General features: G+C 45.4%; 1 protein-coding gene across 6 annotated transcripts in view; it reads right to left on the bottom strand.

Moving 5' to 3' along the window:
• The window catches only part of FRMD4A (FERM domain containing 4A), a gene marked incomplete at both ends in the record, with an annotated part of 621,402 nt that overhangs the window by 176,341 nt on the left and 423,210 nt on the right, over window positions 1-21,851 (bottom strand). For all 6 annotated transcript variants that reach the window (XM_080717053.1, XM_080717052.1, XM_080717050.1 and 3 more), the window contains one exon: window positions 19,454-19,519. In XM_080717053.1, coding sequence (XP_080573179.1) covers window positions 19,454-19,519 — 66 coding nt within the window. The remainder of the gene's footprint in view (window positions 1-19,453; window positions 19,520-21,851) is intronic.

Genomic DNA, 21,851 nt, shown 5'->3' with positions numbered 1-21,851 from the left:
TTTTTCGTTTTTGGAGGGCTGGGGCTGAAACTCAAGGCCTTATGCATGCTAGGCATAATACCACTAGCTGTACCCCTAGCTCATGTATTATTATTCTCCTTAATCGAGTCACTAAATATCTACAGAGTGTCTATTACAGGCATGGCACTATGCACAAAATTCAGGATTTCATTTTTTACTTTAAGGAATGGATATCAAGCCGGTCATGGAAGGAACTCAAGACAGTCACCTGGCATTTTGGCAGCAGACCACTACCAAATGCAGCCGAGCTCAATCTCCACTGCAGGGCTCCTCTGCGGACATCTACAGGGAAATGTGCCTGCCCAGGTCTCAGAGAAATCCCAGAAAGCATTTCTCCAATATACATGACCTTGGCCCCCTCTAGCACGTTCTGGAAAATACAGGTTCAGGAAACGGTTTCCTGGGACGGGGAGTAGTCCTATGACAGGACCATCCAACATGACAGACACAAGTTCAAACCAGCCTAACTGCTGCCCTTCTCTCTCCCTTTATATGGTCACTGAGCTGGAAAGAAACTTCTCACAAAGTCTCTCCAGTGGAGCCTTGCAAGCTTCAAGAGGCCTGACACTCGGAACTGGGGTCCTGACGGGGCTCTGAGTCATGGCATCTCCTTTGCCAAGCACCAAGAGGCCAAGAATTGCAGCCGAGATTTCTGGCCTTGTCTAATGAAATGGCTCAGGGTTTTCCCGAGATCAGAAACTTGGTGTTGGGAAATGTGAGGGGGTTTCGGAGGACCGTGGGGCCCTGTTTCAAGCCACTGTACTTTTTATAAGAGCTAGCATGAGCCTCTAACTTTGGTCTGAGTGGCACTGCCACTCAAGGCCTCTCTCTCCCTAGGTTGGCATCAATATGGGTCCCGCGGGTCTCGGCTCTGACAGTACAACCTTGAGTTCAATGGTGACGAATGAGCGTTTCTACTGTGACTTCCAGTTTCCTCACTTCAAATCCAATCCCACTCCTCTCCTGCGAGGTGTCCCCTCAGTACACATGTCTCCGATCACCCCGAGCCACTGAGCATCCTCGTGTTCCTACAGCATCCAAATCGCCCGTGTGTTGTCCTTCTCTTTGAAGAAGAGAGAAGAATAAAGTAGACTAAGCTCTTCTAGAAACCATCCTGCCCGTGAGAGGGAAGGCCTAAATTTTCTTCTTGAACATTCCCATATTTAAGACATCTTGGGAAAGAGCTCTGAATTGCAAGGTTGTTTGCTTTCCTTTAGCCTGGAGTCTAAAATCCTGACCACAACCATGACATTGACCAACACTCATCTGATAATGATTAAAATAAACACAATGGTTAACATAACTCCAGGGCTGGGCTGCTGGAGGAATTCCCATTTCTAGAGGTATTTCAAGGAGGTCAGCACTAATTAGTCATTCATCTGGACAGAACAGGAGGGAAACTGTTCATGGATGACCCTCCTCAGTGTGGACTCAGTCGACAGGATTCTGGCCATACGATGTCCACCAAAGTGCTTCTGAAAGACTCTGTAGGTGTAGTTGTAAACTTCTAGAGTTTTTGTAGAGGCTCTAGGTAATTTGGCCTTAGGTAAAATGACCATCTTTCTTTGTCTGTCTCTCCTTTTTTTTTTATGATTACTAGGATTGAACTCAGGAGCATTCTGCCTCTGAGCTACACCCCAGCCCTATTTTATTACTTTTATTTATTTATTTATTTATTATTTATTTATTTTTATTTATTTTTTTTTACTTTTTTTTTTAAACAGAGTCTTGCAAGATTGCTGAGAGCCACACTAAGTTGCTGAGGCTAGCTTCGAACCTGTGATCCTCCTGTTTCAGCCCTCAAGTACTAGAATTAAAGGCATGTGCCACCATACCTGGTCCTATCTTCTATTTTTCCTGTAAGCTCACAGAATACCACGAGCTTTCCTGTCAAAGGCAATTGTCTGGGCTCAAGGTTCATTAAGGCTGAGGGCCAAGGTACCAGTCAGTGCATGCAGAAGGAGGAGGAGCCTTATGAGCCGTCCCCCTTGTCTCTCAGTGGCTAGGACCAGGGAGCAGGGGAAACTTAATGCCAGAGAGATGAGTCGGGTCTGTGCCAGAATGTGCCGACCTTGCCGGAGGCCTGGCTTCCTCTGGGAGGCACTGAGTCTGAAGGCTACTGCTGTCTTCAGAGCCAGAACAGAGTAGACCATCCTTGAGAAACACTGAATTCCTAGGAGGAAGACAGGCAGCAAACCAGTGAGCTTCTATAAAAATGGTGGCGTGTAGCCCTGCGCTGCCTGGGGTGCCATGGCAGGCGGCTTCTACACGTAGCGCTACAAGCCTCCCAGCTGCCTTCCAAAGTGTACATCATTACCCGTTCTTTTCCTTCCTTTCTTTAAAAACAGAGACAGGCTGGGCGTGGTGGCGCACGCTTGTAATCCCCATGCTTGGGAGGCGGAGACAGGAGGATTACACAAGTTCGAAGCCAGCCTTGGTGGCTTAAGAGACCCTGTTTCCAATAAAAATATAAAATAGGTCTGGGAATGTAGCCCAGAGGTAGAAGGGTTTCCAGGATCCCCAGTACCACCAAAACAAACAAACAAACAAACAAACAAACAAACAAAAAACAGAGACAGATTCTGAGGCTTAAAGAGGTCATTTTCTCAAGGTCATTGTTATGAGCTGAATTACATCCCCTTATTGTTTATTGTTAATCCCATGGACATTAGAACATGACTCTGAAGATGGGGCCTTTAAAGGGGTAGTTAAGGCTAAATGGGCTCACGGGGTAGGGCCCTCACGCAATAGGATTAGTGTCCTTACTAGAAGAGGAAGAGACCAGGAACACACCCGAAGAGGAAAGGATCCCGTGAGGAAACAGTAAGACGGTGGCCACTGGGAGCCAAGACGAGAGGAGAAGCCAGCCCTTCCCACACCTGGATCATGGACTGAGCCTCCAGAACCGCGAGACCTTAAAACATGTCTGTGTTTAACCCACCCAGTCTGTGGTGTCTTGTTTTGGCAGCCCAAGTCAACTAATACAGTTGACTCGAGTGCTCGAGTGCCAGTAGTCATGCTTTGGAACAGTACAGACTTCATACGTTAACTTTAGTCTTGTTCCAAAAATCCCAGGCCAAGGCTTAAGATGTGGATGCCTGTATCATTAGCTGCTATTATTATTATTATTATTATTATTATTATTATTATTATTTATTTTGTGTGTGTGTGTGTGTGGTACTAGGGACATCCTACCTTTGAGCTACAGCTATACTTCCAGCCTTGTTTTATTTTTTATACTGAAACAGGGTTTCACTAAGTTACTGAGGCTGGCCTCAAACTTGCTATTTTCCTGTCTCAGTACTCCCAAGTACTGGGATTCCAAGCATGTGCCATCACACCTGGCTTTGCTATTGTTTTAATAGGAAGATTTTGACTGGTTTTGTTTTAATTCCTGAGAGGCTGACACTAAATCCTTGGAATACCCCAAGTAACAGTAGTGTTTTTGTTATTTAGGGGCCTGAGTGTGTGCTAATGAGTTTTGCAGTGGAGGCTGGTCATGACGAAGACCGACCATAAGATCAGAGATCCGGGGCTATGAGCCATGTGTTACCTGCCTGGTCCCCAGAAAGATAAGGGAATTAAATTGGGTTCAGTCACATGGCCAGTGAATCAATCCATCATAGCTACGTTCCGTGGAGCTTCCTGGCTGGTAAACATATCAATCTGCCAAGACAGTGATGTGCCCGATTCCCTGGGAAGAAGGCATGGACGCTGCATTTAGGACCCTCCCAGGGTTCAACCAGTGCGTCTCTTCAGTTGGTGAGTTCCGATTTCCATCCTTTGTAACAAAATGATCATAAGTACAACACTTTCCTGAGTTCCAGGAGTTATTCTAGTGAATAGTGAACACGAGGGTGTCACAGGAGCCTCCAGCTTATAGGCAGATGGTCTCCAATTTATAGACAGGTAGCCTGGAGACCTTGCTTAAGCTGCATCTGAAATAAGGACCATCATCTTGGCATCTGTGCTTTTCAAGCTACAGAGTCTACACTGACTGCGGGGCATCAGGACTGAAGGAGAGTCCTGTGGCTCTCCTGCCTCTTCCCCACGGGCTCAGCACGTGACGCTGTCTCCTGTGCCTTCCACACCAGGGCGCTGTCACTCATAGGAAGGCTATTGGGTGCCTGAGCGCCTGGGTAGAGGTTTTGGGGGCCACTAAGCCCCAAGGTCGATTGAACTGTAGGAATTCAAATGGTTACTTCCAGGTCTACAACTTGTTCCTAAATTCTTCTGCTGCTTCCTGAGTGTCATCTAGCCCATGCCCTTGAATTCAATGAAAAAAATAGTTAAAAATTTGTCATTTTTTGTGGCAAAAAACAAGCTTATAAATTGGATAAATGCAATTTTTTTGTGGTACTGGGGTTCCTGGGTTCCCTTCTACCTCCGGGCTACACTCCCAGACCTATTTTTACATTTTTATTTGGAAACAGGGTCTCCTAAGCCAGCGCCCATGGCTGGCTTTGAACCTGCGTGATCCTCCTGTCTCTGCCTCCCAAGCGCGGGGATTACAAGCGTGCGCCACCACGCCCGGCTGAATACAATTTTTAAAAGCTTTTCTTAGCATTCATTGTCTTCTTATAATTTTCAATAATACGAAGTCAGCTGGGTGTTGTGGTGTATGCTTTGTAATCCCAGTACTTGGGAGGATGAGACAGGAGGATCATAGGTTCCCAGATAGCCTCAGCTACTTAGTGAGGCCCCTGCAACTTAATGAGACACTCTCTCAAAAAAAAGAATAAAAGCATAGGGCTGGGAGTATAGCTTGGTAGGATGCCTCTGGGTTCAATCCTCAGTATTACAATAAATAAATTAATAAAATAATATGAAGTCAAATTTTTCCATGATGGCAGCCACCATTTATTGGCCACCATCTTCCAGGGACCAGGTACTTAGTGGCATCATCTCTACTTATCAGCAGAATCCTGCAAGGAAGTTATTCTCGTCCCCATTTTAGCAATGAAAAAGCTGAGGTTCACACCATGCACATGGGAAAAGGCAGCCAGGATCAGACTTTTCCAAAGTATGAGCTTTTCCCACACGAATAGCTCTCCAGTTCTGGCACATTTTCCATGGGTCAGTGGTGGGAGGAGAAGAGGATTAATGCATGTAAACTTTAAATAAAGCCAAAGGCATCCTATTCCAAAGACTGTCTTTTAGTCTCATTTCCTATCCTTTTTGGTGTGTTTTTCCTTTTTGATTATATAAATAAAGATTAAAGTGGATTGGAGTTTAGGAATTTCTTCATACCCTTACTTGGGAAGAGAGAAACTATTCCAGGGGCTGGGGTTGTAGTTCAGTGGTACTCTGCTTGCCTAGCACGAGCCCTGCGGGTTCCAATTCAGTAACACACGGACTCATACCCCCCCAACAACAACGACAGTAATGATGACAACAAGCCCCCAAAGAAGCCACAAGAAGTGATTCCGGCTCTATTTTCCTTTTATCTTTAAACTGTCTGGTCCTTTGTGTCCTCTGCGTCACGCCACCCCATAAGCTACTGAGGGAAACTCCAGAGAGGCAGACAGCCTGCCGTCCCCGTGCCCGATTCTCACGCCTTCGCACAGCACAGCAGCCTGCCTTGGCTCAGGATGTGGGCGGCAGTGACGGAGAAGTTGCGTTTCTTCCTTATTCCCAAGTGAGCGTCACACTTTGAGAACTGCAGGTTTCAACCAATCACAATTATGAGAATTGCAGGTTTCAACCAATCACAATTATTTTGTTCTCCTTATTAGTGAGAGGTGGGGCTATGGGAACAGGAGCCACTGCAGTCCAGGGTGGAGGAGGGATTCGAGGAGTGGGGAGAGACAGAAGGGAAGCTTTTACCTCTCTAATTAAAAAAAAATAAAATAAAATGGAGCCGGGCGTGGTGGCACATGCTTGTAATCCCAGCATTCGGGAGGCTAAGACCGGAGGATCGCGGTTTGTGGACAGCCTCAGCTACTTAGTGAGGCCCTTTGCAACTCAGTGAGACCCTGTTTCAAAATAAAGAATAAAAAATAGGGCAGGGGTGTAGCTCGGAGGTTGAATGCCCCTGGGTTCCATCTCCAGACCCACAAGAAATTTCAAGAAATGGCACAAGAGGAGAAATTTCCTTTTTGGCTTTGGAAGATTGTCTCATGAGGATGTGGTGCTGGGGCACCTGGAGCCACCCTGTGCCCAGCGTGACCGCTCCTGGGGGGACGGACACAAGGCAAGGCCGGTGAACCTAGCTCATCTAGCTAGAATCAGCTTCGCTGAGCTCCAGGGCGCTCAAAGCGAAGCTGTGCAGAGAGATAACCACCTTTGTCTCGTTTGTGAGTATAAGTTGGTGAAAATCCTGCTGTTGAACTAAGGGTTATGAAAATTTATGCACTGCATGTGAGAGTGTGTGCAGATGTGTGTTATGTCAGTGTGCATGTGTGTATGCATGTATGTGCACATGTACGTATGATAGCATGCGTGTGTTCGTGAGTATGTGAGCATATGTCTGTGAGTGTTCTGTGTGTGAGTGTGTGCTTATGGGAGTATGTGACTGTGTCCACGTGAGTGTGTGAAGGTATGCGTGTGTGCTTGATCGATCCAATTTCATGCTAAAGGCGCAAACAATATTCATTAGATTACATATCTCTTTGTTGAGCTCCAAAGGTGAGTGAAAGGCCCTAATTTATCCCCAGGTCTCTGGTTCTGTTACTCACATGGTAAAATCAAATGGAATTCACGGATGTGGTGGCACATGCCTATAATTCCACGACTTGGGAGGCGGAGGGAGAAGGATTGCAGGTTTGAGGATAGCTTCAGCAATTTAGTGAGGCCCTCAGCAACTTAGCAAGACCCAGTTTCCAAATAAAAAATAAAATAGGCCTGAGGGTGTAGCTCAGAGGTAAAATGCCCCTGGGTTAAATCCCCAGCACCAGGAAGGAAGGAAGGAAAGGAAGGAGGGAGGGAAGTACTGAGGTATAGTGGAGGATTATTACACGTGCAAAATATGTTTATATGAAATACAGAGGTATTAGTCTACTGATGCTCTTTTTGATATTTCATAAATCACTGACACTTATAAAAGCAGGGAAGGCCAAAGTAGAGGAATGCACGTAAAAGATTTTTATAATACGAACATATGGCTGACTTTATTGTAGTAATATATCTCAAGATCTATCAATGATTTAACACTTAAGAATCACTGAACTGATCCATTACAATACTCAAAGGACTGCACGTGAAATTTTAAAGCCTCCTTCCTGAAAAGAAAACATTTCTCCATCAGTTTGGACTGGCGGTTCGGCATTCCCTGGAGAATGCGGGTCTCCGGGGGACGTTTACAGCGGTGGTATTCCTGCAGCCTTGCTAACAGCACGCCCGCTCTGAGTCTTCCAACCAGACTGGAAACATCTGAATGCCCCCAAAGCGTGTCCCTCTGTGTGCTACAACTTCAGGCCAGCACACCGCAGCCTCTGTGAAGGCTACAGCCCCCCTTGGGACAGAACAGTGAACTGGGGTAACCTGAGCACGCACTCGCACGCTGAGAACTCCAGTCACCGCTCTGCTTATAAGAGACAGTAGGCGCCTTCCATTTTTATCTCCCTACAAATCACAGCCAAGTCTATCCGTTCATAAATGATCATGCGCCAGTGTCATTTTAACATAGAGCATTAAGGATAAAATCATTGATAAAATACAGTGATGCAACCATTAGGATAATATTTCTCTATTTTATCCCCAAGAATGATGAGTGATTAACATGCTTTAACATAACTGGTGCACAAAACCTGATCCACTTTTCCAGGTGGTTATCTGGCCTCTGAATAAATGCCTACGTGATAAGTATCCCGCCTGTCATCCTACGACCTTGTCATGTGAGTTATAAATGACATTGGAGGGATGAGCGGCGATAACCGGTGTTCAGGAGAGGACCAGGAGACGATGCTAGGCAGTTAAGACAGTTTTGATGGACTCCCAACCCATTGCTTGCCAAGTGAACTCACACTGAACTCTGTAAATACTCCGTAAAGGCTTGCGTAGAGTCCTATGGAAGGCCAGATGCTTAGGAATAGCAGCACTGCACGTTATGTGACCTTTGCTAACCTCCCAGTGCCCTTCCCCACAGCCAAGGTTAACATTCCCATTCCGTTCTGCAGAGGAAGCACGAGCGAGTGACGCCCAGGTGCCAAGAGCGTCCACGAGTCCGGCCTGAGCCTGGGATTCCAGCCAGGGGACGATGCCCGCGATGCGCCAGGGAGGCTTCTGAGCACAGGTTCTGATGGATCTGATCCTGACCACAGAGCCAGACAGTAGGTGGTTCAGGGCAAGTCTACACACATCACCTCCTGACCCTCTGTCTCCTGTACGCAGGACACAGTCACACGATGGAGTTCCTGAGAGTCCAGCCGGGATTCAAACCGGATGAGCTACTGGCATTTTGGAGCAGAGACAGGTCACAACAGCAGACTGAGGAGAACCATCTGGGGAGAACACGGGGGTGGCAGAATCTCGGGATGAGGGAGGTCAGGGAGGAGCTGCTCAGGACGCCAACTAACAGCAGTGACCAGAGCCTGCAGACGCTCAGTCCAGGGTGGGGACGTCTACACCGGAAATCCACTGCAGAGCAGAAGGACGGTCAGAAGAAAACTGGCCCGATGTAAGGAGAGGGACAGGCTGAAGAGTGGGAATGTGGCTCCTGAAGCCTGGTGAACGTGGACACTCACGGGCTCACTTTCCAAGCAGGCCCAAGAGGAACACGCCTGGATTAGATGCAGGGGTGTGGCGCATGGAGTCGTCCTTGGAGTTGGAGCTGCCGTGTAGGTGGGCAGCTTCCGAGACCTCAGTGGACTCGGCTGGGCGAGATCTGGAAGACGTCCATGCTGCTCTGACAGCTACACTGTTCGCTCTGTGCTGAGCATGGCAGGGCTTCAGGGCCGTGGGGATGGTCCGCGAGGGGAAAAGGGTCAGGAAACCACAGAGCAGCTGAGAGTCTCGGACTTTTTAATGCCATCCTCCACCACCTCGGTGCCCGACCACACTCTCTTTTTCTCAGGAGTGAAGCTTCCTTCCCTGCTTCTGCTGGCTCGATGGGTCAAGCCAGAATGAGTACATCTGCCACCCCATACCTTCCTGGATCCCTCCTGTGAGAGAGGACAGGGTCCATGGGGAGAATGCATGGAGGGGGAGCTGTCCCCACCACCGCAGACCAAGCAGTGACAACGCTCAGCTGGTTTCGGGAACAGGAAGAACCAGCCATCCCGCAACGGGTGTGCAGCCTAGGTGGTCATTTGTCCCTGCTGGACAAGGGGGAGGGGGAGGGAGAGCTAGCTCTGTGTAGCACGGTGGCAGATGCATAATAGCCATTTACCAGACCAGCAAGTATCTGAATGGGGCTGTATGCCAAAAACAATAATAATTTAAAAAAAAATATATATATATATTTCCCAGGTGTGTGAAGTCATAATGGAATCCCCAGGTGTGTGAACTCTCGGTTCCTGTCACCTATCCTTTCCAAGAGGGTCAGATTTCTCAGCAATTCCAAGTCCTCCTTCTGCGTCCTTGTGTGCTTTTCCCCAATCAATACAATTACTCACGTTTTGCTGAACTGCGCCGTGTTGAGTTCATTTTAATCGCCCTCTTCTTGCCCCCACCCCTTTGGCAGAGAGACAGAGATGAGCCAGTTCAAGGGTCACCTCCTTAGGCTCTCATCTGCGCATGCACACCCTTACGGCGCTGCTCTGGAGGATATGTGGAAATGGTTTTGCAAAGAGACCAGAGGTAAATGGACCCAGCAGTAAAAGCCAAGCAAAACTGAAACCATCAAAAGCAACTTTCTGGAGCACGACCCTCTCTAGGAAAGGGCTGAGCTATACAGTGTCCTCCCTCTCCTCTCCTCCCTCTCCATTCACATTTGGTTTGAACCAACAAATGATTATCCTTTTTGGAGGACAAAGTGGGCCAAATATTGGCAATTTCAAATGGTTCCAACAACTGCATTTTTTTTTCCAGTACTACAGATGGAACCCAGGGACATTCTACCTCTAAGCTACACCTCCAGCCCTATGTTTTATTCTTTATTTTGAAACAGGATCTCACTGTGTTGCAAAGAGCCTCACTAAGTCAGCTTCATTTTTAAACAAGTTAAAATTAGCACTAAAGGGGAAATGGGTTGCAGACGTGTGTGTGTGTGTGTGTGTGTGTGTGTAGAAAGAAAAGGTAATCGAGGGTTGCTAGGCAACCAACAGCCTGGACCAGGTAAGCCTGGGAGCTGGAGATGGGGAGATGTCCTCCTCTCCTCTCTCGCCCTGTGCTGGCTGAGTTGTCTGGCTCTGGAGCTGTGTGTGTGGGCAGGGGCGGGGGGATCCCTTGATGGTAGCATCAATCTGCCTCATCCTGACACTTGGCGTTCTCTTGTGTCCCCCAGGGAAACTGGGATTTGCCTTTGTTCTCAACTATCACAGGGAAAGAGCTCACCAACTTTTTCCACAAAGGCCTTAGATGGAGGAGGAAGAGGTAAATAGCGCTCCCTTCCTCCGCCCCAAGAGGAAAATATTTAGTTGTTTATGCCCCCCCCACGGGTATACAGCATGAACTATTTTTTATTCCTCCACGCCAATAAATGAACTTTGGTTACATATGAAGTTCTCATCAAATAATCAGTCTATACATCTTTACATTTCTTTGCTTTACGATGTGCCTTTAGAATGCTAAATATTACCGGTGGCCCCCAGGGTCTGGAGAGACATCTGTTTTGCTCATTTGGTGATGTGCCCAGCTTTGCAGAGAGGAGCCTAATAAACAACGACGGCCATCGTGCTGAAGTTTGGGGTCGGCCCAGTGCACTGCCGCTGACTCCCTTTGCCTCTTGTTTAATGAGGTGGCCTGGTGGCCTGGGAGGTCCCGGACAGAAGGTTCATAACATTGAGTCCCTCCGTCTGCTCCCAGCTCCAGTGCACAGCTTCTTAGCCCTTGGCTGAGATGGTGACTTGGTGAATTGGGCCCAGACAGGAGCAGATGGTAGACACCGATCACGCTTCAATAGATGGCCCCGCCAGCAAATCAGAGGGAGCCCACCTGGTCGCCCTCTTCCACCAAGAATATATAGAACTGATTCTGGGTTTTTCTTGCCAACATATGCTTTGGGGGAAATTCCTAGCTTTCTTGGTAGAAAATAATTCTATGTGTTTTTTTTACATTTTTTATTTTTTTAATTTTAATTTTTTTTATCTTTTTTTTTGGTGGTACTGGGGTTCCTGGAAGCCCTTCTACCTCCGGCTACACTCCCAGACCTATTTTTATAATTTTTTAATGTGGAAACAGGGTCTCTTAAACCAGCGTGGCTGGCTTCGAACCTGCGCGATCCTCGTCTCTGCCTCCCAAGTGCAGGGATTACAAGTGTGCGCCACCACGCCCGGCTAATTTTTTATTTTTTTACAGAAGAACATTATTAGTCACAGAATTGCCTAAGGAGAGGGTTGCCTACATGGACAGGGACCCAGGTCTGTTCACTTATTCTATGTAAAATGATTCAAGTTTCTGATTTTTGTTTTGTTTTGTTTTGTGGTACTAGTGATTGAACTCAGGGATATTCTACCTCCAAGCTACACCCCCAGCCCTATTTCAATTTTTATTTTGAAACAAGGTCTCGCCAAGTTGTGGAGGGCCTTACTAAGTTTCTGAGGCTGGCTGCAAACCTGTGATCATCCTGTCTTAGCCTCCCAAGTACCAAGCATATAAGCATTGGCCACCATACCCAGCCAGAGTTCTCAAATTTTTTTTTGTGAGTATGTGGTACTGAGGATGGAACCCAGGGACACTGTACCTCCGAGCTACAGCCCCTGTCCTATTTTGTATTCTTTATTTTGAGACAGGGTTTCACTGAGTTGCGAAGGGCCTCGCTAAGTAGCTAAGGCTGTCCGGGAACACAATCCTCCGCTCTCTGCCTCCCGAATGCTGGGATTAGAAGCGTGCGCCACCACGCCCGGCAGTAGAATTTCTAATTTTTACAAAAGTCACATACATTTTTTCCACCCATGGTAGACCAGACGTTTATTTTGTCTTCAGTGCTGCTTTACCGAGAGTCCAATGAACTTACTTAACCTTTAGGGCTGTTGCCAATGCCACTGGCAGGCAGGAAAGCGACAGGAAGGCAGCAATTATTTTGTCTCCTGCCAGTTAAGGCAGAGGGCGCTTCCCCACCTGAGAGCCTGAGGCTCACACGTGATGTGAGAATCTGGCTTCCGATGTGCCACGTGTTTATGCCTGTACCGGACAGATTAGGAACTGAGTTCACAGGTGTGAGATGACTGGTAAGCCATCTTCACATGTAGACCAGAGAGTAGGTTCCAAGTCCTGTTCATCAGTCCGGTCCTTAGGCTGGGTGGGAGGGGCCAGCGAACGCCCATCTTACAGGTGCCCTTCGAGGCTGTCAGGCTCTCACTGGACTAATCTGTTTCCGTGTGGTGAAAAGAGAACAGGGTGTGATAACAGAGGCAGCAGCCCAAGCTACGCATTCAACGGGCCATGCCGTGTGGCCTTGAGCAAATTCTGTAATCTTTCTGAATTCCTGCTTCTCTGAGTTGCTAAGACTTTCCATGAACCTGTGATCCTCCTGTCTCAGCCTCCCATGGATTGGGATGACAGGTGTGAGGCGCCATGCCTGGCTAAATCTTAATTTTAATAGCCATACTGAAAAGAGAAACAGACGAGTTCAAGTATGTGTTTTCTTTAACCTAACATATCCAAAGTGTTATCATCATAACATGGAATCATCAATATAGAAATCATTAATAAGGTACTTTATTTTGTGAAGTCTTTAAAATCTAGTATGTATTTTATACTTAGAGTCCATCTTTTTCACATTTTATGGCCTGGGAAATTATTTGTTTTTCTTTTCTATTTGTGCATTATGATCATACATAATAGAGGATCTGTCATTGAAATTCGTGGTCATCTGCATGGGTCACAAGGGCTGGTGGCTACTGTCCCACACAGTTCAGCCTTCAACCTTACCTGACACCTCCCTCCCGGGGGCCTGTTCTGGATTAGGGGCACCATGTAACCTATAGTGACAATCTAGTTATTGGCTTTAATTCTCTTGAAAACACTGACTGAGGTTTATCCACTTCTCAGAATCACGGGGACCCTTTGTTCTTCTTTTACTAGACCTAGTCAGATCAGTGTCTTGGCCATGGCCCCCGAGACACTGGGTCAGAGGGGAGGAAACAGCTGCCTGTGGGCAGCTTGGAACTTACAACACAGCCTCGCGTTACGAAGTAGCTTCCTAAAAGGCACAGGGAGGGAGGTTCATGGTGGGAGGCTGTGGGGATGGAGAAAACTCTGATGGGTAAAGTGTCACCATGAAAAGGAAGACATTCTGCCAACGGAGCACAATATCTACTCATCTGTCGTCTCAGGGAAAGCAAGCTAACTTGGGAAGTGGGAGGTAAAGGTCCGTCCTTTCATGTCTCGTCTTCCTGAAAGATAAGATACTCCAGGGACCCTCACAAGGAAGGGCCACAGCTCAGCCACTCCATTCTACTGAAAAAATCCATTCTGCTTTTGACAAACCCAGGAGAAAGAGTCCAGATCCTTCCCTATGAAGAGCTCCCAATACTACCTCCATTGACGCACCGTCTGGAAATTCTCGAAGCCTTCCTTAAGTTCTTACCATAGCTAAAGCACATTTCTCTTCTTTGCTTTTAAAATGCTCCTCTGAAGCTGAGTGCAGTGGCACACGCTTGCAATCCCAGTATTTGGGAGGCTGAGACTGGAGGATCGCAGGTTCAAGGACAGCCTCAGCAAGTAGTGAGACTCTCGGCAACCTAGCGAGACCCTCTTTCAAAATAAAAATAAAAAAAAATAGGGTTGGGGGTGTTCAGTGCCTCAGAGTTCGATCCCCAGCACCAGAAAATAAAAATAAAAAATAAAATGCTCCTCCAAATATACACCCAGATTAAAAAAAAAAAAAGAAAAAAATTGTTGGTGCATTGTAGCTATACACCATAGTGAGATTCAAAGTGCAAATACACTCATATATGCACGGGACCTCACTTGGGTCGTTTCCCTCCCCACCCCCCACCCCCCATGCACGGTTACGAGATTCACAGGGGCACGGTCATAGACGTTCATATACGCACACAATGTCCACACAGCTGTTTCTTTCCCCGAGCCTCCCCTTCCCTCCCTCCTTCGGATTCCCTCCACTGGCCTCTCTCCTCACGCTCACGAGGTCTCCCTCTTTCTTTCCTGCTTTCTCTCTAGCTTCCACGTATGAGAGAAAAGGAGCAGCCCTGGATTCTGAGTCTGCTTTTATCTCAGTTAGAATGATGTTCTCCAGTTCCATCAATTCTCTTCAAGGGACATAATTTTGTTCTTCTTTATGGCTGGGTAAAACTCCAGTGTGTGTGTGTGTGTGTGTGTGTGATATCACATTTTCTTTATCCATTATTAGGAAGATAAGACTTGAGAAGTTAGTTTAGCATCAAATAGGCACCATGCTCCCCTTTCTGGCTACAAAAGCCCTGGAAGCGACCCACTCAGAGACAGAGCTGATGGCGGCCACTGTCCCTCTGTTGAAGGCTTCTTGGGTAAGCTTCTCATTGGTGGAAGCAATTTTGGATGAGAGTAAAAGACACTGCAGGTTGGACTGGGAGAGGGGTGTGACCTGACTGTGTGTACCGCCACACATCCATAATTTCTTTTCTTTTCTTTCTTTTTTTTTTTTTGTGGTACTGGGGTTCCTGGAAGCCCTTCTACTTCTGGACTACACTCCCAGATCTATTTTATACTTTTTTATTTTTTGGAAACAGGGTCTCTTAATCCAGCACATCTGGCTCCGAACCTGCGTGATACTCCTGTCTCCACCTCCCAAGCATGGGGATTACAAGCGTGCGCCACCACGCCTGGCCACATCCATGGTTTCTGAACACACACATCATCTTCCCAGCTGTTCCTAAGTGGGACTTAAGGACTTACAGAGCTACACCATAAAGACAAGGGTGTCAGGAAATTGCTTGTGGATTAAAGACTAATTCCCAGCATGTGCACTGCCGACCTTCTGCCTTCCCCCATTAGGGCGAACTGCAATGGACTGGGGGCAATGAAGGACTTGGAAGCACAGATTCCACGCAGTAACCTCACAATGCTGTACAGAATAAGCATCCAGGGTCAGAATTATGGCCATCTTTCTTTGTAACCTAGAGAAACAGTTAATGCTCAGCGCGGCCAGGTTTACGCCACTGCACGGGCTTATCTGTTGGCTGGCTGGTTCCTGGCAGCCCCGGGATGGGAGCAATTCCCGAGATGATGGCCAGTGTGGGAGAGAGTTGTGGGTGCCAAGTTGGCTATCTCCTCTAACCTTCCTGCTGGAAGAAGTTCCCTGTGTCTGAAGGTCTGTAGTGCAAAGTCTTTTTTAGTTGATCGCTTAGTCTAAACCCAGTTGCCTTGTGGACACCTGCTCCTCTCTGGGAGATAAACACTTACTCCAAACCTGCCTTTCCATCTTACAGATCTTGGTAGGTAAATGCAGGCACTGTTTCTCTCCCTTCCCACCTCTGCAACTCCAGACAGAAAGGTCTCAAAAGGCACTGCTGAGCTCCAGGCTTATGCCGGATATGCTGAAAGTGTCTCAACACTTTCAATACTTAAAGTATTTTGGTGACTAACGTATGAATTAATCTGAAGGTTATCCCTCTACAAACATAAGATACTAGTAAGGGTTGGGGTGAAAATATTTTGTGCTACTGAAAACCTAGAGATGGGTCCAAATAGGTTGGAGACTCGAGGTTGCCTTTCAGAAGGACGCTGTCTTACAGCACCGGATGACAAAGCTTTGTAGAGGGGAAAGAAAATTCCTATTTTAAGTTGGCTTTTGTTTCATTAGGTTTAACCTCATTTCTCCACACTTTGCTGAGTTCAGCTCTATAGTAAACATTGTAATTTTTCCTTTCATATATAAACATAAATATACATATATATGTATATATATATATGACTTCTTATTCAACTCCATTCTTTATATATTCTATTTATATATATATTCTATATATGTGTGTATATTTATACATATATACATATTATATATAACATTTATGTCTATAAATGTTTTGTATGTGCTAAACCCAACCCCCTGCCAAACGGTACACTGGCAATTATGTCCCTTAAGGAAGTAATACCAAGGTATCTTAGAGGTCAACATTCTTCTACTCAACACCTACTTATTTAGTGATGTCATGTGCCAGGCACTGGTCTAGGTACTGGGGACTCAAGAGACATAGCCAACCCTCAAATTGTTGAGGGCTCCAAGAAACGTAATAGAAATAAGCAACAACAGTGAGATGTGACCGTGTTATAAGAGAGAAACACAGGGCAGAGGAAGCTAAAACCCGGACTCGGGCAGGGCAGTGGGGGTCAGGGAAAGCTTTGGTGTAGAGGAGAGGTGTCTTGAATGGGAACTGGCCAGGTCTAGGGGCTGGGGACATGAAGCATTCTGGGAAGAGGACATTGCGTGTAAAGTCCGTTCCATAAGGGGCAGGAGAGCATGCGTGTCTCTTGCTTGACCTAATTCAACATTTCCAGGTTGAAAATAATTGTTCCCAAACTGTGCACACCAGTTATTAAACACATTTTTTTTATGCAACCATTTCAACTGCCCCCATTCATACTTTCCTAAGGCTGGCTGGCCAAAGTGCTGTAAGTGAACTGCTATTTGACGTCTTTGTTCTAGAAGGTGGCTTCTTCCACAAGCTTTTAAAAAAGCATATAAAATGCACCAGGTGGCCACAGTGGTGCACATCTGTAATGCCAGTACTTAGGAGGCTAAGACAGGAGGATCACGGGTGTAAGGCCAGCCTCAGCAACTTAGCAAGATGCTGTTTCTAAATAAAAAAAATAAAACAGGGCTGAGGATGTTACAATCTTCAGTACAAAAAAAAAATTAAAATACCCCAGGGAGACCAATCACTTATACTCTTTGCACTGATTCCTAACAGCGTGAAGCATCAAATGCTGGCTGGCGAGAGATTCTGCTAATTGAGAACATCCCGTCCCGCATCCAACAGTACAGTGTCACTCACCCAACCACAGACCTGACTTTCAGTGAAACTGGAGGCCGGAGAATCTCGTCCAATAAGGACGGTATGTAAGATACTAAAGAACTCTTTATTTATTTATTTTTTTATTTTTGGTGGTACTGGGGTGGAACCCAGGGGCTTTTCTACCTCCGGGCTATACTCCCAGACCTTTTCTTTATATTTTATTTGGAAACAGGGTCTCACTAAGTTGCTGAGAGCCTCATTAAGTAGCTGAGGCTGGCTTCGGACCTGCGTGATCCTCCTGTCTCAGCCTCCCAAGCGCGGGGATTACAAGCGTGCACCACCACGCCTGGCTTTATTAAAGAACTCTATGCAAAGGAATAATTAGAACAAAAATTTATAATAGTGGAAAATTATTAAAAAATACCTAAGTGTACCCAGATGGGTAAATAATTACATTAATACTAGTATGTCCATTTCTGGAATTTGTGCAGCTTTTAGCAAAGATGACAATTCTTAGTGACTTGAAAAATGCTAGTGAAAGATAATGTTAAGTGGAAAAATAAAATGGAATTATACATACATTATATTTCTTTTATAATAATAAATTATAATAATACAATATATAACTTAATTTATATTATATAAGTTATATATAACTTAATTTATATATAACTTACAATAACTTATTATTATAACATATATAAACTTATATATTATATAACTTAATTATATATATCCTATAATAATAACTTAATTATTATAAAAGAAATATAATTATGGAAAATGCTAGAAAGAAATTCAACAAAATGAATTTTCTCCATTTCCTGCACTGTGTTTATAAAGCCTTAGCATCAACTCTTTTTTTTTTGTTTTGTTTTTGTACTGGGAAATGAATCCAGGGGCATTCTACCTCTGAGCTATACTCCCAACCCTATTTTTTTTTTTTAAATTTTGTAACAGAGTCTTGCTAAGTTGCTGAGGGACTCACTAAATTGCTAAGGTTGGCCTTGAATTCTCTCAGGTCTCAGCCTCCCAAGTACTGGGATTCCACGTATGTGCCATGACACCCAGTTTAGAATCAACTCTTTTGTTCTTTGTACTGGGGATTAAACTCAGGGACATTCTACCTTTGAGCTGCACCCTCAGCCCTATTTTATATTTTACTTTGAAACAGGGTCTTGCTGAAGCTGTTGCTGAGGCTGGCCTCGAAAGCTGTTATATTCCTGTCTCAACTCTGAAAGTTTGCAATCTGAACACTTTCAGGTCTAAGCCGCAGGTACAGGTGACATAGACAGTGTTGGTGTGTGAACCCCCTGCTGGAAGGTATCCATTTCCCAGGAGTGCACACGTGGCCACCATTCCAGTACGCCGATGGACTGTAGCATCTTCATGGCATTGTGTCATGAAGGATGAGACGTCACACCCTACGAACCTGAGACAAACACTTGAGAATCTCAAGCAAATGGAGTTATAGAAGTTGGGCTTCATTGACAGATTCTAAAGCTCTTTAAATTAGTCCCCATTCAGCCGGGCATGGTAGCGCACGCTTGTAATCCCCGCGCTTGGGAAGCGGAGACAGGAGGATCGCGCAGGTTCGAAGCCAGCCGTGCTGGCTTAAGAGACCCTGCTTCCAAATAAAAAAGTATAAAAAATAGGTCTGGGAGTGTAGCCCGGAGAAGTAGAAGGGCTTCCAGGAACCCCAGTACCACCAAAAAAAATTAAATAAATAAATAAATCAGTCCCCATTCTTTAGGATCTCAGTAAAATAAAGACCTTTTCAAGAGGAAGGTGAACAAGACCAGGGGCTGTGATGCTGATGATTTCTCTGACCATGGTGTGTTCTCAGTTTGGGGAGAAACTGAATAATTTCCTGTGTCTTGGCGCCAGATACTCAACAATGGTGGTGATATCCACCAGGGATGGAGGCGATAGAGGTAGAAAGGGGCCACTTGGCCCTTAGAGGGAGGCCAGGGCACAGGGACTATTCCTCTTTCTTCACGACTGTAATTATGATTTCAGTTTAAGTTCTCAGCTTAAATGGCAAAGAATGAACGGTGTTCTATCCCCACTGAACCAGGGAGACTAAATCAATTTTAGTTACAGCCAGAGTTATTATTTAGGTTACATTATAGTTAACTCCTTCCGAGCAGAGAGAAGAGCTAAAGGCAGTTATGGAATTTCCTTTTCTAGACACTCTTAACAATAGGTTAGAAATATATCTGGCCTTGAACATGGAGGCACAGGGTGCACAGAAACAGAATGAACAAGAATAGCACACACACAAAAACATCCCAGCGAGTCCCAGCCACACTCCCACATATTTAAAGATAGAGATTTAAAAGCAGCTGACATCTCCCCATCAGTCCCCCACTGAATCCAACTCTGATTCAAAAACTCTCAGGGGGAACTTAGAAAGTTGACCCGAAATGGCTTACCTGTACCAGGAGTTCCAGTTTCCTGTCATCAAGGAGATGTACTTGACATCGACGGCCCTCCGTCATCTGAGAGGGAAGAGAAATGGCGGTCACTGAGAGTCTGGACGTCAGCAGTGCCTATGCTGGGCTCCACCAGGCACGTTCGGCTGCGTGGCGCTCCCCCTGCCCCAGGACTTGGCGTCACGTAAGGCCAGGAAGTGGCAGGACTGCCTCCTTCGTGCCTTTGCCCGTGCACTCATTTGAAAGTATTTATTGAGCACTTTCTACGCGCCAGGGGGCATTCTGAGGCCTCGACCATCTTGTGCCCCATTAAGATGTGTGACTACAATGCACCAATAAAAATTAAAATAAACAAATGAAGTAGGCCAAAGGTGAGGCGAAGTTTCAGCCCAAAGGCTTGTCATTCGGCACACTCAGCCGGAGCAGGCACCTAGGCACCTAGGCACCGTGAGATGGATCGATGTAGTTTTTATTATTCTTTGAACCCAATTTCCAGTGTTAAATGACTTAATAGGAAAAGAGGTTCAAGTCCTATGAGAATCCACCCATGTTGCACATAGTAGGCACCCTAACTGACTTAATTAAAAGGATCTATGCAAAATAATAACAAAAACTCAAAAAATTTTCATTTCAATTATTCCCCATCAAGTTCAATAAAAACCATTATGAGTGTGTGTGTGTGTGTGTGTGTGTGTGTGTGTGCACGTGTGTGTGTGTGTGTGTGTGTGTGTGTGTATTGGGGACTGAACCCAGGGGCATTCTTTTGAGCCATACTCTCAGCCTTACTTTTTATTTATTTATTTATTTTTGGTGGTACTGGGGTTCCTGGAAACCCTTCTACCTCCAGGCTACACTCCAAGACCTATTTTATACTTTTTAAAATTTAGAAACAGGGTCTCTTAATCCAGCGAGGCTGGCTTTGAACCTGCGTGATCCTCCTGTCTCCACCTTCCAAGCGCAAGGATTACAAGCATGCGCCACAACACCTGGCTCAGCCTTACTTTTGAAACAAGATTTCACTAAGTTGCAGAGAGCCTCACTAAATTTCTTTTTTCTTTTCTTTCCTTTTTTCTTTCTTTTTTTTTTTTTGTGGTACTGGGGATGGAACCCAGGGGCATTCTACCTCTGAGTTACACCCCCAGCCCTATTTTTTATTCTTTATTTTCAAACAGGGTCTCATTGAATTGCAAAGGGCCTCACTAAATAGTAGCTGAGGCTGTCTTCGAAATGTGATCCTCCTGTCTCAGCCTCCCAAATGCTGGGATTACAAGCGTGTGCCACCACACCCAGCTTAATTTCTGAGGCTGGCTGCAAACCTGAAATCCTCCTGTCCCAGCCTCTCAAGCCTGGGATTACAGGCATGTGCTACCATGTCTGGCTGCCATAATGATTTTAAATTAACCCAAAATCTGTGTTACCATATGAATAGGTACAAACAATTCCTTCATAAAAAATACACCAAAAATGTTGATTTCAAATATCAATAAAGCAGTGCATAGACACTTTGAATAAATTTTAGAGTTAGAGCAATTCAGCTCACATTAGAAAGATTAACAGAACCCAAGTTCAGGAAGAAAAGTACACAAACATCCAGCATATTATCCCAAACATTTCTAAAAATCCATTTATCGCAGGATCGAGAAAATTTCCAGAAGAGTGAATATAGGAAGAGTTTTATGGGAAAACATGCTGCTTGTCCTTTAGGTCTTCGAAATGCAAAGCCTGAAATATAAAGTTGAAGGTGTACACGTGCATTCAAACTACTTAGTCAGATCCTAATAAATTGTATCTGAAAGATATCACACCATCAAAAGAAGTTGTAATCATAGTAATAGAAAAAGAGTTAGTACATCACTTTCTTAAACTATTTCAAAGCACGGTGAAGTTCAGGCTTAGACATTTACCCTGAGGGTCTTCGTTTCATCAGGAAAATAAAATTCTCATCAAATTAAGCAATCTTGCTTTGTCTGCTCTGCAGTGTAAGGGAAGAGATATATACATGGAGATGTTGGTATCTGTTTCTGGGGCATTTGCAAACATGTTCCAGATTTTAATGCTTTCCCTGTAGAAAGCAAAAGCTACCAGCAGAAAGCAGACACAAAGCAGAGTCTGAACAGAAAGTCTTGCTTGAATCATTGTGACTTTCTTCTGACATGTGGCTGTGGTCTGTTTCTCCAAGGGACACCTGTTTGTTGTTTGCTCCAGGAAGATTGGAGTAGCCTGTTTTCATCACCGGTTCAGACAAGGTTCACCCTGGTGGGTGTGTACAGAGACATCTGTGGCTTGGCTTGGCTTGCCAGGCATGCTGAAATTTTTTTCCTGAATAAGAACAATTGTAAAATAATGCTGCCTTCCTTTTTTTTTTTTTTTTTTTCATTTTTCATTTTTAGCTGCTCAG

The sequence above is a fragment of the Muscardinus avellanarius genome, assembly GCF_963383645.1.
Source record: "Muscardinus avellanarius genome assembly, chromosome: 20".
NCBI lineage: Eukaryota > Metazoa > Chordata > Mammalia > Rodentia > Gliridae > Muscardinus > Muscardinus avellanarius.
The sequence above is the reverse complement of the archived record's forward strand: the minus strand, read 5'-3'. Positions and strand labels throughout refer to the sequence as shown.